The sequence below is a fragment of the Macadamia integrifolia genome, chromosome 7 (assembly GCF_013358625.1).
Source record: "Macadamia integrifolia cultivar HAES 741 chromosome 7, SCU_Mint_v3, whole genome shotgun sequence".
Classification (NCBI taxonomy): Eukaryota; Viridiplantae; Streptophyta; class Magnoliopsida; order Proteales; family Proteaceae; genus Macadamia; species Macadamia integrifolia.
The window spans coordinates 24,179,395-24,192,857 of record NC_056563.1 but is presented as its reverse complement, the minus strand read 5'-3'; the positions used below and the strand labels follow the sequence as shown (position 1 = coordinate 24,192,857).

The 13,463-nt window shown below is 38.2% G+C and overlaps 2 protein-coding genes across 2 annotated transcripts in view; both read left to right on the top strand.

The window, feature by feature from the left end:
* Positions 1 to 1,406: 1,406 nt before the first annotated feature.
* Positions 1,407 to 7,240, top strand: LOC122083649 (probable alkaline/neutral invertase B). The gene is made up of 5 exons (XM_042651517.1): positions 1,407 to 1,646; positions 2,701 to 3,197; positions 3,793 to 4,224; positions 5,870 to 6,428; positions 6,614 to 7,240. Exons 2-5 carry the CDS (start codon positions 2,784 to 2,786, stop codon positions 6,907 to 6,909), a joined length of 1,701 nt encoding a protein of 566 aa, XP_042507451.1. The 5' UTR covers positions 1,407 to 1,646; positions 2,701 to 2,783; the 3' UTR covers positions 6,910 to 7,240.
* A 2,336-nt stretch (positions 7,241 to 9,576) lies between these two features.
* LOC122084714 (ER lumen protein-retaining receptor erd-2.2-like) overlaps positions 9,577 to 13,463 on the top strand; it is a 10,480-nt gene continuing 6,593 nt past the window's right edge. The window contains exon 1 of the mRNA XM_042653156.1: positions 9,577 to 9,939. Coding sequence (XP_042509090.1) covers positions 9,717 to 9,939 — 223 coding nt within the window. The 5' untranslated portion in view covers positions 9,577 to 9,716. The remainder of the gene's footprint in view (positions 9,940 to 13,463) is intronic.

Genomic DNA, 13,463 nt, shown 5'->3' with positions numbered 1-13,463 from the left:
CAAAAATTCGCAATAATTTAAATAATACATGGAAAAATTGAAAGGTGTTAGGGTTTTTGTTTTAGTTAGTGTTAAAGCATCATCAAACATGGAAGGGATATTGCAAAAACATATGAGAAACAATATCATTTTATGTCTTCTTTTTCTTCGTTCTTCTTCTCCCTAACATGTCCCAACCCTTCCATCTCCTTTCTCCTTCCCGGTCAGTCAACTAGGTTCAGGCCGGCCTGCCCTTGAGGGTAGGTATGAATTGAATTTTCAGGTCCATGAGTCAGGGTCAGACCGGGCTTGGGCCCAGCTAAAGAGACTCAGGGCCTGCCTCATATAAAGAGATTAATATACAATTTTTTTTTTTGGGGGTGGGGGGTTTGTTACAAATTGATTAATATACAAAGTTGAGCTTGCACTAGTAGTGTTGCAGGTAGGGTAAGTGGATTTAACTCACACGGTCCACAGTCCTTTGGTAATTTTCAAGATGCTGAAATGGGACAAATCGCGCCCATTATTTAAGCCCATCGAACCAGCGAGCAAATTGCGATCCAGTTCAACTGTGTATTTTTGTCCCCTTCTGACTACTTGAGAGTTGAGACCCGCTCATTGGTCTTCCCATAATAGACATCGTGGTCAATATTTGAATATTTCTCGTACCCCCCCCCCGCGCCCCCACAAAAGTGGAAAAGTCCCACCTCATCAATATATATATTATCTTTACGTCATGGCTCGGCAGCTGAGGTTTGAAAGTGACTGGTCCGACCAGTGCCATGCACGATCTGGGAAACAACAATATCTTCAGTATTACGGGTTCAGGATCATCCGCACCATGGCCTTGGGCGGTTGGACCAACCTGTAGGTCCAGCTGTGTCTGTTCTGGCTCCATCTTTTGTCACGTGTTTCCAACAATTTCCATCCAACAATCCAACGTGGCATAATCACGAGACACTCCTGATACGTGCACCTTCACTTTTTATTCACGCTTCACATGTTCATGTTCATAATTGAGTAGTGGACTGGGTTCTTATCAAGAAAAGAGAGTAGTGACTGGGTCACACGGGGGATTAGCAACCACTAAGAAATGATTGTACACGTGGCCATTTTCTTCATCTTGATTTGATTAAGCGTTCATGATTGTCTGATTTGTAGAACCTTTCCATGTATAAAGTACGTGTTCTGAGCTATAGGGCATCAACCATAGGATTAGAATCTAAGTGCACACTTGTCACCGTGACGTCTTACACCGTACATCGACGTAAGTCCATATAGAACGGTTAGAGCTACTTTATATAACTCACGTGCCGGTTGCCCTCCCTAACCAGTCCCGCACACATTACTGGAAATCCACCTGCCCAGCCGGTTGCCTCTCTTTAACTGGTACTGGCCCGTGACGCCTGTCCGATGGATCCCATCCTTCTCAGTTCTCAGTCTCTCAACCTGTCCTGCCTGGTTAGCACCACTCTCCTAACAATCTCAATTCTCGAGTTTGAATCTCCCTTGTCCGGGTCGTCTCCACCACTCTTTATTCTTCTTCTTCTTCCACGTATATAAATTGCCACTCTTGCAGCAGAAATGTTTCCTCCATTTATCTTCAACCATTGAAGCTCTTGAAGGTGGTGTGGCTTATTTAAGCTCCTCTCCCCGGCGCTTCCGAGGTTAGTTCTTCTTTTTCAGTTCTTAGTCTTTTCTTGGTGTTTGGTGTTCACAGCTCCAATGGAAGATCCTTCTTTCAAATTTTCAAATGCCTCGAAAAGAGAGCGATTTTCTTGTGACGCTTCAAAACAATTCTTGCCTTTATGCAATCAGAGAAATAGTGTACGTTGAAGTCGATTGCAGAGAGAATCCGTCGTTAGCTTTCCTCTCAGATTCAGATTCAGAATTTCAGATTCAGAGCAGAGTTGAACTCGGACGGAACCGCCTCTCCATCTCCTTCTCTGACTAAGTCGCCTGAGTGGACCACTCCTCTTTCGACTCTTGGACTCTTTCAGAATTGCCATCTCCGAATCTTCCTTCTCAATGTCCTTGATTTCTGCCTCATTATTCTCTTTCTTCCTACCGGTCTCTCTCTCTTTCACTCTGTTGAGGTTCTTGGTTCTCATTACCCAAAAAGAGATTGTGAGCTGTCCTTCTCTCTCTACTTCTGAGTCTCTTGATTTTCAGTCTCAGAATCTCAGTGTGCTGTCCTTTCCCCTCCTCCGCTCTTCTTTCTTTTGGTCCAATCATGCTCTCTGCCTCTCTCTCTCTCTCTCTCTCTCTCTCGCTTTCCGTACGTGTAAGAACCCCAGCCTCTTTCTTCCAAATTTTTTATTTTAAACTAACAATTGGTTTTTATTATTAAAAAAATATATATTTTCTTTTCTATTCTCGAGTCCTTGACAATGAAACACAACCTTAACTAGTTGCAGAAAGGAAAATTGATTCATTAGGCCTTTAATGGCTCGAATTAGTAATTCATTTATTGCTTTGATTTAATCAAGCATTTTGAATAAGTTTGATATGAAAATGTGAATATGTATTGGGTTAGGCTATCTTTTGTAGATTTGTAATTGTTTTCTGTTCCAGTGTTGTCACAGTTCCAATTCCTGGTTAGTCTCTGCAGTTACTACTTTTCAAATCCAAGTGGTTGGCGTCGCCTTTCGATTGAGCTAATGGTAGAATTAATGGCAATTTGATGTTCTAGCGTCTAAATACTGTTGGATGAAAATGCAGATACAAACCCTGGAAATACAATCCGATCAAGATCAGTCTTCTTTCGAAATAATTGAGAAAAATCGGGAATCTCAACTGCTTCCATGGACGTCTTTCAGAATGGAAATGTTAGGAATCTTGATCAACTATGCACTGTAGCTGAGATTGAAGAATGTGATTTCTCCAAGCTAGATGAGAAACCCAGGCCTCTGAATATAGAGAGGCAGAGTTCCTTTGATGATAGGTCTCTCAGCGAATTATCTATTGGAATATCTCCTCGATTGTATTCCAGGAATGCCGACAATTCCTCTCGGATAACTGACCATTTTGACAATTTATTTTCTCCGGGTAGAAGGTCTAGTTTGAACACCCCTCGTTTTCAACATTCATTGGAACCTCATCCCATGGTTGCTGAAGCATGGGAGGCCTTGAGACGATCTTTGGTGTACTTTCGTGGCCAACCGGTTGGGACTATTGCTGCCTTGGACCAATCTGATGAGGAACTTAACTATGATCAGGTGTAGTTCCTTTATCTCTTGTTTATGTTCTCTGCTTCAGTGAGTGTCTTGAACCCTGTCATGTGCATTTGTGAAACAAGCACGAATTGGGCTTCAAAATATTGCTTAATGACCCAGATTGTCCATTTCATGCAATGCCTGGTTAGATGTATCTCAAAATAATTTCATTAACCAATTGATGCTTCCATGCTCCAAAAAGACCATATGATTCAATCAATGTAATTTGTTGGTATATTGTTACTTTCCACATAGAATAGTTTGTTTTCATGGAAGACTCTGACCGTTTGATTATTTATATATGTTATGCATGGCCAATTAGCAACTTCGAAATTGGTGGTGAGTTGGAATTGATACAAATGGCAGACCAGTTGATTCATGAACGGGGCAACCTGTAGAATAACCATTATATCGTGCCTTGCCATATGCAGTTTCATGGGACATATAATTTTCCCTTTTATCCATTGTCTGGTCTTTACTTTCATAATTGATACATGCAATACTTAATGCTCTCATCCCTTCCTGATGCTTTTTTCACTCTGTGCTGAGCAATTTGTGAGTTCAAATGGAGATTCATAACTTTCCTTTATTTTGATAGGTGTTTGTAAGAGATTTTTTCCCAAGTGCCCTGGCCTTTTTGATGAATGGCGAACCTCTAATTGTCAAGAATTTTATATTAAAAACTCTACACCTCCAATCATGGGAGAAAAAAGTTGACCGCTTTAAGCTTGGAGAAGGAGTGATGCCAGCAAGTTTTAAAGTACTTCATGATCCTGTTCGGAACTCTGAAACTTTAATTGCAGATTTTGGCGAGAGTGCAATAGGAAGAGTTGCTCCAGTTGATTCTGGGTTTTGGTGGATTATATTGCTCCGTGCATACACAAAGTCAACAGGAGACTCTTCCTTGGCTGATATGCCTGAATGCCAAAAGGGTATGCGCCTTATTCTGAGTTTATGTCTTTCAGAGGGATTTGATACGTTTCCAACCTTGCTCTGTGCTGATGGATGCTGCATGATTGACCGTAGAATGGTGAGTTCCTTTTGCTTTCTTCATGCTTTTATTATTATGTTATTGGCTGAAACAATACCTAATCCAGTGTGGGCTGGTAAGGGAAACGGCTCATTACAATTGACCAATTTGTATGTTTTTTTGGGGGGGGGGGGGGGGGGAATTCAAGAGGAGAGGTACCTGGAAACATGAGATTAAGTACCCGTGAATATTCATTTAAACATCCTTTCTTTTATTTCATCCCAACTTTTTCTGCATTGGGTTAAAAGCTGCCTCTACCACTTCCCTTGATTCTTTTGTCACTAGATGTTCTAGTTGTGTGATACATCAATATCGATATCAAGATATGTATTTTATGTAGACTATGATGTTATTATTGTGCTTTGAGCTTTGGAACAAATATCCGTAAAACTAAATTTTGTTAAACAGAAAACAGAATGTTGCGGCAGGAAAGCATGTTTCCTTTATTCAGAATGCCAATTATTGATGGTAGGATAAAAGACTTCATCAAGATAAGAGAATTTGATGCAACTTCACAAATTAGATGTGTAGCACTGCTTAAGATGGAAATGCAATTTTCATGAAGATCATGATGCTTGCAGAGAGGAAAGAGTCACAGAAAGTGATGACAATACACTATATTGGTGAGGGAAGAAGAGCCACTTCCTTAGACAAGCCAGGCGAGAGGTTAAAGACTAAGGTCACTTGAGCGATATGCCACAGCATTGGTGAAGAACAATCTGATGGGTCTTTATTCTATGGAAGATGGTGATTCTGCAGTAGGAGATGAAAATCATGGATGAATAGTGTTAATATGTGGCAGCTATGGTGCATGGATGAGATTGGGGGACTTGTGGCAGCAATTTGTGAGGCTATGGATATGTTATTAGGACATACACTCTGTGTAGTTCCAAGTGAAAATTTGAATTTAAATTTGAACTCAGTTCCTAAGAGTCGTGTGCAAATGCATTGAGACCCCTGGCAATTCAGTTCGCAGCGAGGGTTATGTTCTGTGGATAGGAGTCATGCCATTTGAGCTTATAAAAAGACAAGAAAAGAAATTTATTAAGGAATTGTTTGGGTATTGTTTCAGTCTTATTTGTTTGGGGCATTCATACAAGGATTTTACTAGAATTAGAACAGCTTCATTTCGAACTTGTTATTTTTGGAAGCCTAAGATCTACTTGTTTCACTACTTTATGCTATTTTTTCGAAAGAATGAAAGGTGGAAATTGAACTATCAATATCGTCAGTCTATTTATTTTTATTTGCAGATGAGGTTACTGATTGCACTCAATCACGTAGATGCATATGCCATGTGAATCATCTTTAGTCCTTGCACTGTATCAACTTTTACCAAATATCATGTCCTAATGATTGTGTCAAGCTTCTGATAATTTGCAATGCAACATATAAAAAAGTGTGTTCTCACCAGCTTCTAATGTCTGAATGTCTACCTTGTTCTCTCATAGTTGATATCAAAGGATTGCCTTGTTTGAGAATCTATTTATTGATGAGTAAATTACATTGAGGTCCCTTATCTCTTTAAACATATCATTTCACCCAATTAATTTCAGGTTTTAAGTATGATTTACATTTAGGATTCTCCGAAGTTAAATTGTTGTAGACTGTTTATCTGACTCTATTCTTCATATTCATGTTTCAGGGTGTTTATGGTTACCCTATTGAAATACAAGCACTTTTCTTCATGGCTTTACGATGTGCTCTGCTTTTACTTAAACAAGATGTTGAGGGCAAGGAATTCATAGACAGAATAGTTATACGCCTACACGCCTTGAGCTATCACATGCGTAGTTATTTTTGGCTTGATTTAAAGCAACTTAATGATATTTATCGGTATAAAACAGAGGAGTACTCTCACACCGCTCTCAATAAGTTCAATGTAATGCCCGACTCTCTTCCAGATTGGGTGTTTGATTTTATGCCGACAAATGGTGGTTACTTTATTGGAAATGTCAGTCCTGCAAGAATGGATTTCCGTTGGTTTTGCTTGGGTAATTTTATTGCAATCTTGTCATCTCTTGCAACCCCTGAGCAATCTGCAGCTATTATGGATCTTGTTGAATCAAGATGGGAGGAACTGGTTGGAGAAATGCCAATAAAAGTTTGTTACCCTGCCCTAGAAAATCATGAATGGCGAGTCGTGACTGGTTATGATCCGAAAAATACCAGGTGGAGTTACCACAATGGGGGATCTTGGCCAGGTATGGTTCCTTCTCTATATGCCTTTAGCTAGCAAAGTAGAGAAGTTATTTATAACTGCTTGCAAAACAAGGTCCAATATAGTCTTTGAAAATAGATACATTGAGCATTATAATCCTTGTATTTGAATATTCTTTGCCTTGAGCTTATTGTCCATCATTGAAACTTTGTGTGTTTTGTGGTCCAGTGCTTCTATGGCTCCTCACAGCTGTATGCAGTAAAACTGGGCGCCCACAGATAGCAAGACGTGCCATTGAACTTGCTGAGAGCCGGTTATCGAAAGACAGTTGGCCTGAATATTATGATGGAAAGCTTGGCAGGTATATTGGGAAGCAGTCCCGTAAATTCCAGACTTGGTCCATTGCAGGTTACTTGGTAGCAAAGATGATGCTTGAAGACCCATCTCACTTGGGCATGGTTTCTCTTGAGGAAGATAAACAGATGAAACCCCTCATCAAAAGATCTGCTTCATGGACTTGCTGACTCTCTTTCTCTCTCCCTCTCTCTCTCATGAATAAATGTATCTAATGCTTAACCTCCCATCTTTGGATTTTTAGATTTTGACGAGAAGTCCTTCCATTGATCACAATTAGTGCGATATTATATTGGGAAATGACTCAGGATGCAAGATTCAAATACACAAATGCTGACAGCCTAAAACTGTTGATCAAAGTGACACTCACTAGGAAAATATGACCCAATCTATGCAAATTGAGATGTCTGATCTCATAGACATTAGATGAACATTTATGTATGTACGTACATTTTCCCTTGTTTAGTACTGCTACTAAGGCAATATATTTGTTCTCCCAAATTTAAGTTGGCTTTTTGATATTATTTTTTCTTCATTGGAAATCTTTAGAAACAGAATTTTATGTAAGAAAATTTATAGCACCGTTCCATGGAGAATGACATTATAAATAGACACCCCCGCATAAAACCAAAGTATGTTCGCACCCCCTATTGCCGACATAATTGTAGTGGCTCACACAAGTAGATAGAGCGCATGCATAAAGGATTTGGGTAAAATCGTCATTTCAAAGCCTTACTTAACAAAGACTGATGATAGGGGGTGCAAGCATAATTTGGTATTATGCAAGGGGTGTCTCTATAATAGTGGAATTCTCAAGGGGTCGCATTGTAATTTTTCTTTTACATATGTTGTACTATGTACAATTGTACATACATCCAATGCCGTTAAACAATGGAAAAATGGAAATATGAAAACGTTAACCCTGATATCATAATCCCTTGCAAATTATGGTCACATTTGACAGGCTCCCTCGTGGTGGTCGTGCATATTGTGGTTCCTTGTAACAGTAGTATTAGATTTCTTATACTTTGTTTTATCATGTTATAAACTGTTTGACCAGCCATTGTGCCAATGCTCAGGCCAATGAGAGGTAGTGCAGAGACTCTTCAACTCACAAGTTAGGGGTATTACGATCTTTTTACATCCACCTGTGTTTGGGTGTAGATCAATGTAAACAGGCAAAGTTCTTTCTCCCAATCTGTTTTTAACATGTAACTAGGGGGGTATTGAGTTCATTTTATTCATAAAATTTGGATCTCATTCAAATCTCTCCCTCATGCGGAAGATATTTAGTTAGGTAAGAAACCTATTAGATAGGTTAAATATGCATTCATTGAACTGATATTCTTTGACAAAATTCATCGAATTGAATGGAAATTATAAAACATCCTAGATGATGCTTGTAATTGAATTGGATCCGTTTGCTTTCATTTCCTCTCTTGGATCGATGTCTCCAAAATACTCACCAAACCCTCTTAACTAACGGACAAGTAGGACCTCAATGTGGTCATGGCTTTGGAAATTGAAATATTTCTACGCCAAAAAAAAAAAGTCTAATGATTTTCCACGCTTTAGAATTTAACCTATGTTTGGAATGCAAGAAAAGAATTTATGTTTGGAATGTAAGAAAATGAAGTAGAAAAAAGAGAATAGAAGGGGGAAAATAATGTTAGACTGTATTGAGTAAAGAATTTATGTTTGGAATGCAAGAAAATGAAGTAGAAAAAAGAGAATAGAAGGGGGAAAATAATGTTAGACTGTATTGTGTTAGCAAGTGACATATTTGTCTCTATTTTGGGAGAAGAGAGATGGACACAAAGAGGAGAATTTAGTATATGCATATACTACACAATTGGATGGGGAACTCAACCCTCACCACCCCCATCCTCTTATAAATAAAAAAAAAAGTCTATTTAGAAAAGTTTTTTCTAGAGTTCAAGCCATTATCCTAGGATCCCAAAACATCCCCTATTGAACTAAGTTGATCATCATTGAATCCATAATTTCAAGTATCAGTATCGTATTAGTCGTATTGGCTATATTGCATCAGTATCAGTTGAGAATGATCCCCAATCCTCGATCGATTAACTGTATAATTTAGGGGTAAAATAGTAAAAAAAATGTACAAACTCGTCCCCAATTTATTATTATTTTATCTTATCTGATCTTATTATTATTATTATTATTATTATTATTATTATATTCTATCCATTTCTCGTTCTGGAAGATAACCTGCTTCTCCTTATACAATCTTCTTTGGGGTGTGAGGGTTTGGTGTAGTCATGACTTATGAGTGGTCCACCAATTTTTAATGAACATGGTGGGTAAACTATAAATCTTGGAGTCCACCTATCTGTGAATCTATGTGCTGATATGGGCCCCTCTTCAACCGATACGCGTCAAGCGGCATAACAAAATTGGGTAGCGCACCAACGCATATGGCACAGCCCCACCAAAAGACCAACGAGCACTAAATCCCTCTTCCAAACCCTAAGGGGGTGTTTGGTTCAGTAAATCAAATGTAGTATGTATCAAATATGAATGTCAATCTTTTGATAGACATTCTTCTAAATTATGTTTATTTCTGAAAAATCGTTTGGTTACCTTAAGGCTAGTACATATTTCTCGCGAGTTGAGATATTGACTTCTATAGAGAATGTCTTTCTGCTTTTTCTTTTTATACTAGGTGGTAAAAAGGTTGTTCAAATCTGAATTTAAGTGTCGAGGTAAATTCAGATTTGGAACACATCCTTTGTAATAATGAATCAATGCCCAATTGCCCATTACCCTCTTTTCACGTCTTTTTTTTTTTTTTTTTAATTTGATTATCAATAATTCTTCCCCTGTCTCAGGGCAAACCTCGTCGTTGTCTGCTTTATTCTTCTTCTTCCTCTCTCGCACTCGGTAGAAGAGATCTTGGTAGCTTAATTTCTTGGAGGCTGAACATTTTTATCGCTTCTCCAGCGAAGAGGACGAGATGAGGGCACCGAGAAGGCCAATCCACACAGTGTCAACATGGGTGAAGCGTCAGCCACCGAAGGTGAAGGCTTTCCTCGCCGTTGTCTCGGGCATGGCTGCGCTTGTATTCCTCCGTTTTATCGTTCACGATCATGACAATCTCTTCGTAGCTGCCGAGGCCGTTCACGCTATTGGAATCTGTGTTCTCATCTATAAGCTCATGAAGGAAAAGACTTGCGCGGGTAAATCTATATTTAGGGTTTATGTTCTTTGTGTTTCTTATTAATTCTTTCTCTTGAGATCACTTGATTCTTCTCTCCTTTTCATTGTATGCAGTGGTTTATGTTTTCAATTAGTATGGTTGGTGGTTTTGGGTGTTGGATTTTGTTGATTTGTAATTTAGAAGGTTCACCTCCTCCCCTTGTTTCCTGGTCCATGTTTGGAGGAGGATCTCGTGGATTTGGATGTTACGATGGAGTGAAAGTTAGCTTCCTGTCTCTCTTCGTTCCCTTGGGCCTTCATGTCGCCTTCGATGATATTGTATTATTATTGATTGAAATAAGGAATGTGGATATGGGCTTTTTGGCTATTACGTGAATGCGGTTGCGAGTTTTTGTAGATTTGTAATCTCTTAATCGAGAACAGGTTCCACCTATTCCACATTATTTGATCTCGAAGGTTTTACTTGATAGCTTCCAAAAGGGAATGCGATAGTCTGTTTTTGGCCTGATGTAGCGGAAATGACTCAAATCCTTGTTCAGTTGTTTTGGGCTGGATGTACAGATAGAACGAGCTTGTGTTGATTTGAGAGCACAAGGAGCTTTCTCTAAGATTTCCTTGCATATCCCATTATAGGGAAATTTCATTTTAAAGAAATAAAATATTGAGGAATTTAATTGGGATATGTAGTTTTAAGCTAGGTTTTCTTTTACAAATTCGTTTCTTCCTTTTTTCCTCCCCAAGTCCTGGGAATCAGCAATGAATTTTAGTGACTGGCAATCTGCAAAAATTTGCGTTGGTACACCTTTCCAAGTTAGTGCATGGCAAGTTATCAGCAACAAGACTTTTTTTATATGATTAAAAATGAATTGTATGTTCTGATATCTGTTGGCAGGATAACACAACCTGGATGATGTAAAGATATATCCTTGCCCAAAAGGTCTTCTATCCCATGTTCGAAGAAAGTTGGTAATTTTAGTTAGTGAGTCTTTGGAGATCACACTTACGAATAGGATGAGAATCTCTTTTATCTGTATAAGGCTTTATTACTCGGAGGAGGGAGTTAAATATATCTGATCTTCACATGATAACTTAATCAGAAGCTCAGTTCTTTTTCCTATAGAGGTTCAAAGTAGGTTGAGTCAAAGTGTCAAACTTTGTACTTACTATTGTTGTGTGGTCTGGAAGACAGCTATAACCACTACAACTTTAATTCTTTATTTTCTGATATTTATCAATCTTTTGTTTAGGATATGGATATAACTACTCTATGTACTCTTTGCATATGCTACATGTTTAACGAATTGGATTGTGCATAGACCAGTAGTTGAAAATTCTGCTACATCCTATGTTATGTCCTATCTCACAGATGAGCTATTTTAAGCTAGTGCTGACTTGCCTGGATATTCAATGACTTGTTCAAGTTGCATGAAAATTTAGGTATACTTTGATTCATGTTAGCCAATTTTCCTGTGTAGTTAAAAATGCTAGGTAGTTGAATTTTCCTTTATTGAAACTTAGAGCCTCAAATGGACTGGCTTACAGCTCCAAGTCTCCAACTGTATGCTACTTATGGTCCAGAATAGACAACAATTATTCAATTATCACTAAGGTGCAAGTTTATGTAAGATCAGCTGTTCTTGAGTTGAATATTGGGCAATGGAGAGACTTCATATGCACAGAATGAGCGCAGTTTGAGGTGAGGATATTGAGATGGATGAGGCAAGGTTGGGAAGGATAGAATCAGAAATAGGAATTTAGTAATGTTTATAGTATGAGATGAGATGACGTTTGATTGAGATGGTTCAGCCTTATGTAACAAAGACCAATAAATGCACCGTGAGGGCTGATATGTAGCGGATTGAAAGTGGTAAAAGGACAAGGTGAATGTTCAATATCGCTTGGCTTGAAGCAGTGAAAAACATGAGGTCTTATGGGTTAAATAGAAGATATGACACTAAATAGAGTAGAATGACGAACACTCGAACAGGATTCATGTGGCTAAGCTAATTAGTTGAGTTTTAATGATAAATTGTCTTTGAATTTTAGGAGTGCTTTCTGTTCTTTATATTTTAGATGTTCCTCATTAGGGTTCATGATTGAATTTCATCATGCTTACCACCGAATCTTGTTTCCCATGCTTTACTTTCTTAAGAGATCTATATAATCCTTTCAGTGAATACATTCATAGAATACCATTGCTTGTACTAGATACTTGATTTTGAAAACAGAGCTATTTGCATTTTTTTGTGTTATTTAACAATGGCGTTGAGTCTTGTATTGAAGATGACCATAGGTTTGTTTTCTAGTTTTTTTCCTTGGTTATGAATTATGATTCTGGTCCATTTATCTTGACTGACATATGGGAATACTTCTATGTTGGAATTTCCCTCATTCCTTTATAATAATCTATTTCCACCTTTCTTATTGAGCAAAGGTTGTACACATGACGTTCCTACATTGATCAAGCTTTCTCATGGCCTCAGGTTGTGCCCCTAGTTCTTTTCCTAGTGTGATTAGATTCCTGCAGCCAACCCCAAGTAGTTGTTCTGATGCTTAGTTGAGATGAATTGAATTGTATTAACAGGCATTTTACCTCATAAAACAATGTCAACCTACAAAAGTAAAAGTAGTTCTGTCTAAAGGTTGGGGGAAGCTTATCAACCAATTTGAGAAAATTACCATTAATTGTGGGTATCAGTTAGGAGTATGATATCAACAATGCAAGAGGTTCAATTAAAACACCAAGACGCATAAAGAAGAAACAATTAGGCAAAATGCTTGCCTTTTTATAGACTTGTTTTCCTACTTTTTTATTTTAATGGTAGTGCTTAAAAACTCTCCTCAGCAAACTAGTAATCATTTAAAGATGGTCTCTCTGATGATTGCCTTTGGAACCAACCCAGTCTCGATTAATGATAGTAATAGCTTTGATGTGAAGAGGAAGACTCTTGACTCAAATTAGAATCTAGAATTTATATTTGCTAGTCTAGTAATTTTTATCATCTAATTTGGTTCAGAACTAATGCAGGAGTGGTTTGGCTTGGTTTTGTTTTTTCACCTGGTTCAAGCCTACTCTTGTGGTTCCAGAGTGAATTCAGTTCTGGTTCTTCTAGAAACCAAATCTGTAGGCTAGTTTAAGGAGTTTGTTTTCTTATTTTATTTAGTATTTATGTTGCATTAGGAAACTCAGGTTACAGCCATCGGCTGGAGGAGATAAGGACTAGATTTGAGTAAGCTTAGGACTATTTTAGAAGCACCTGCAGTTGGAAGTAGTTGTTCCTTTTAGTTTGGTCTTTTATTTCCTGTTATTAAGTTGTTTAGTCCACTAGGCACTCTGCATGTTAGCCTGTGCAAGAGGAGAGATTATCTTATCAAGTATGGGTTGCAAATAGGTGTTTAATCAGTCTAGAGTATCTTCCAAAGACTGCTGGTTGATGGAAGACTTTTAGTTGGTCTAAACTATTTCTTTTTTCATTTTTTTTTTTCTTTTTTGGGTGGGGGAGAACAATGCCTAGTCATGTGGCCCGTGTCAGACACATCCCCC

Bases quoted from the DNA above. Each gene is read 5' to 3' on its own strand.
- LOC122083649 (XM_042651517.1), top strand. From the start codon at position 2,784: ATGGACGTCTTTCAGAATGGAAATGTTAGGAATCTTGATCAACTATGC. The intron at 3,198-3,792 runs GTGTAGTTCCTT...TTATTTTGATAG, and splicing joins AGGAACTTAACTATGATCAG to GTGTTTGTAAGAGATTTTTT. The intron at 4,225-5,869 runs GTGAGTTCCTTT...TTCATGTTTCAG, and splicing joins GCATGATTGACCGTAGAATG to GGTGTTTATGGTTACCCTAT.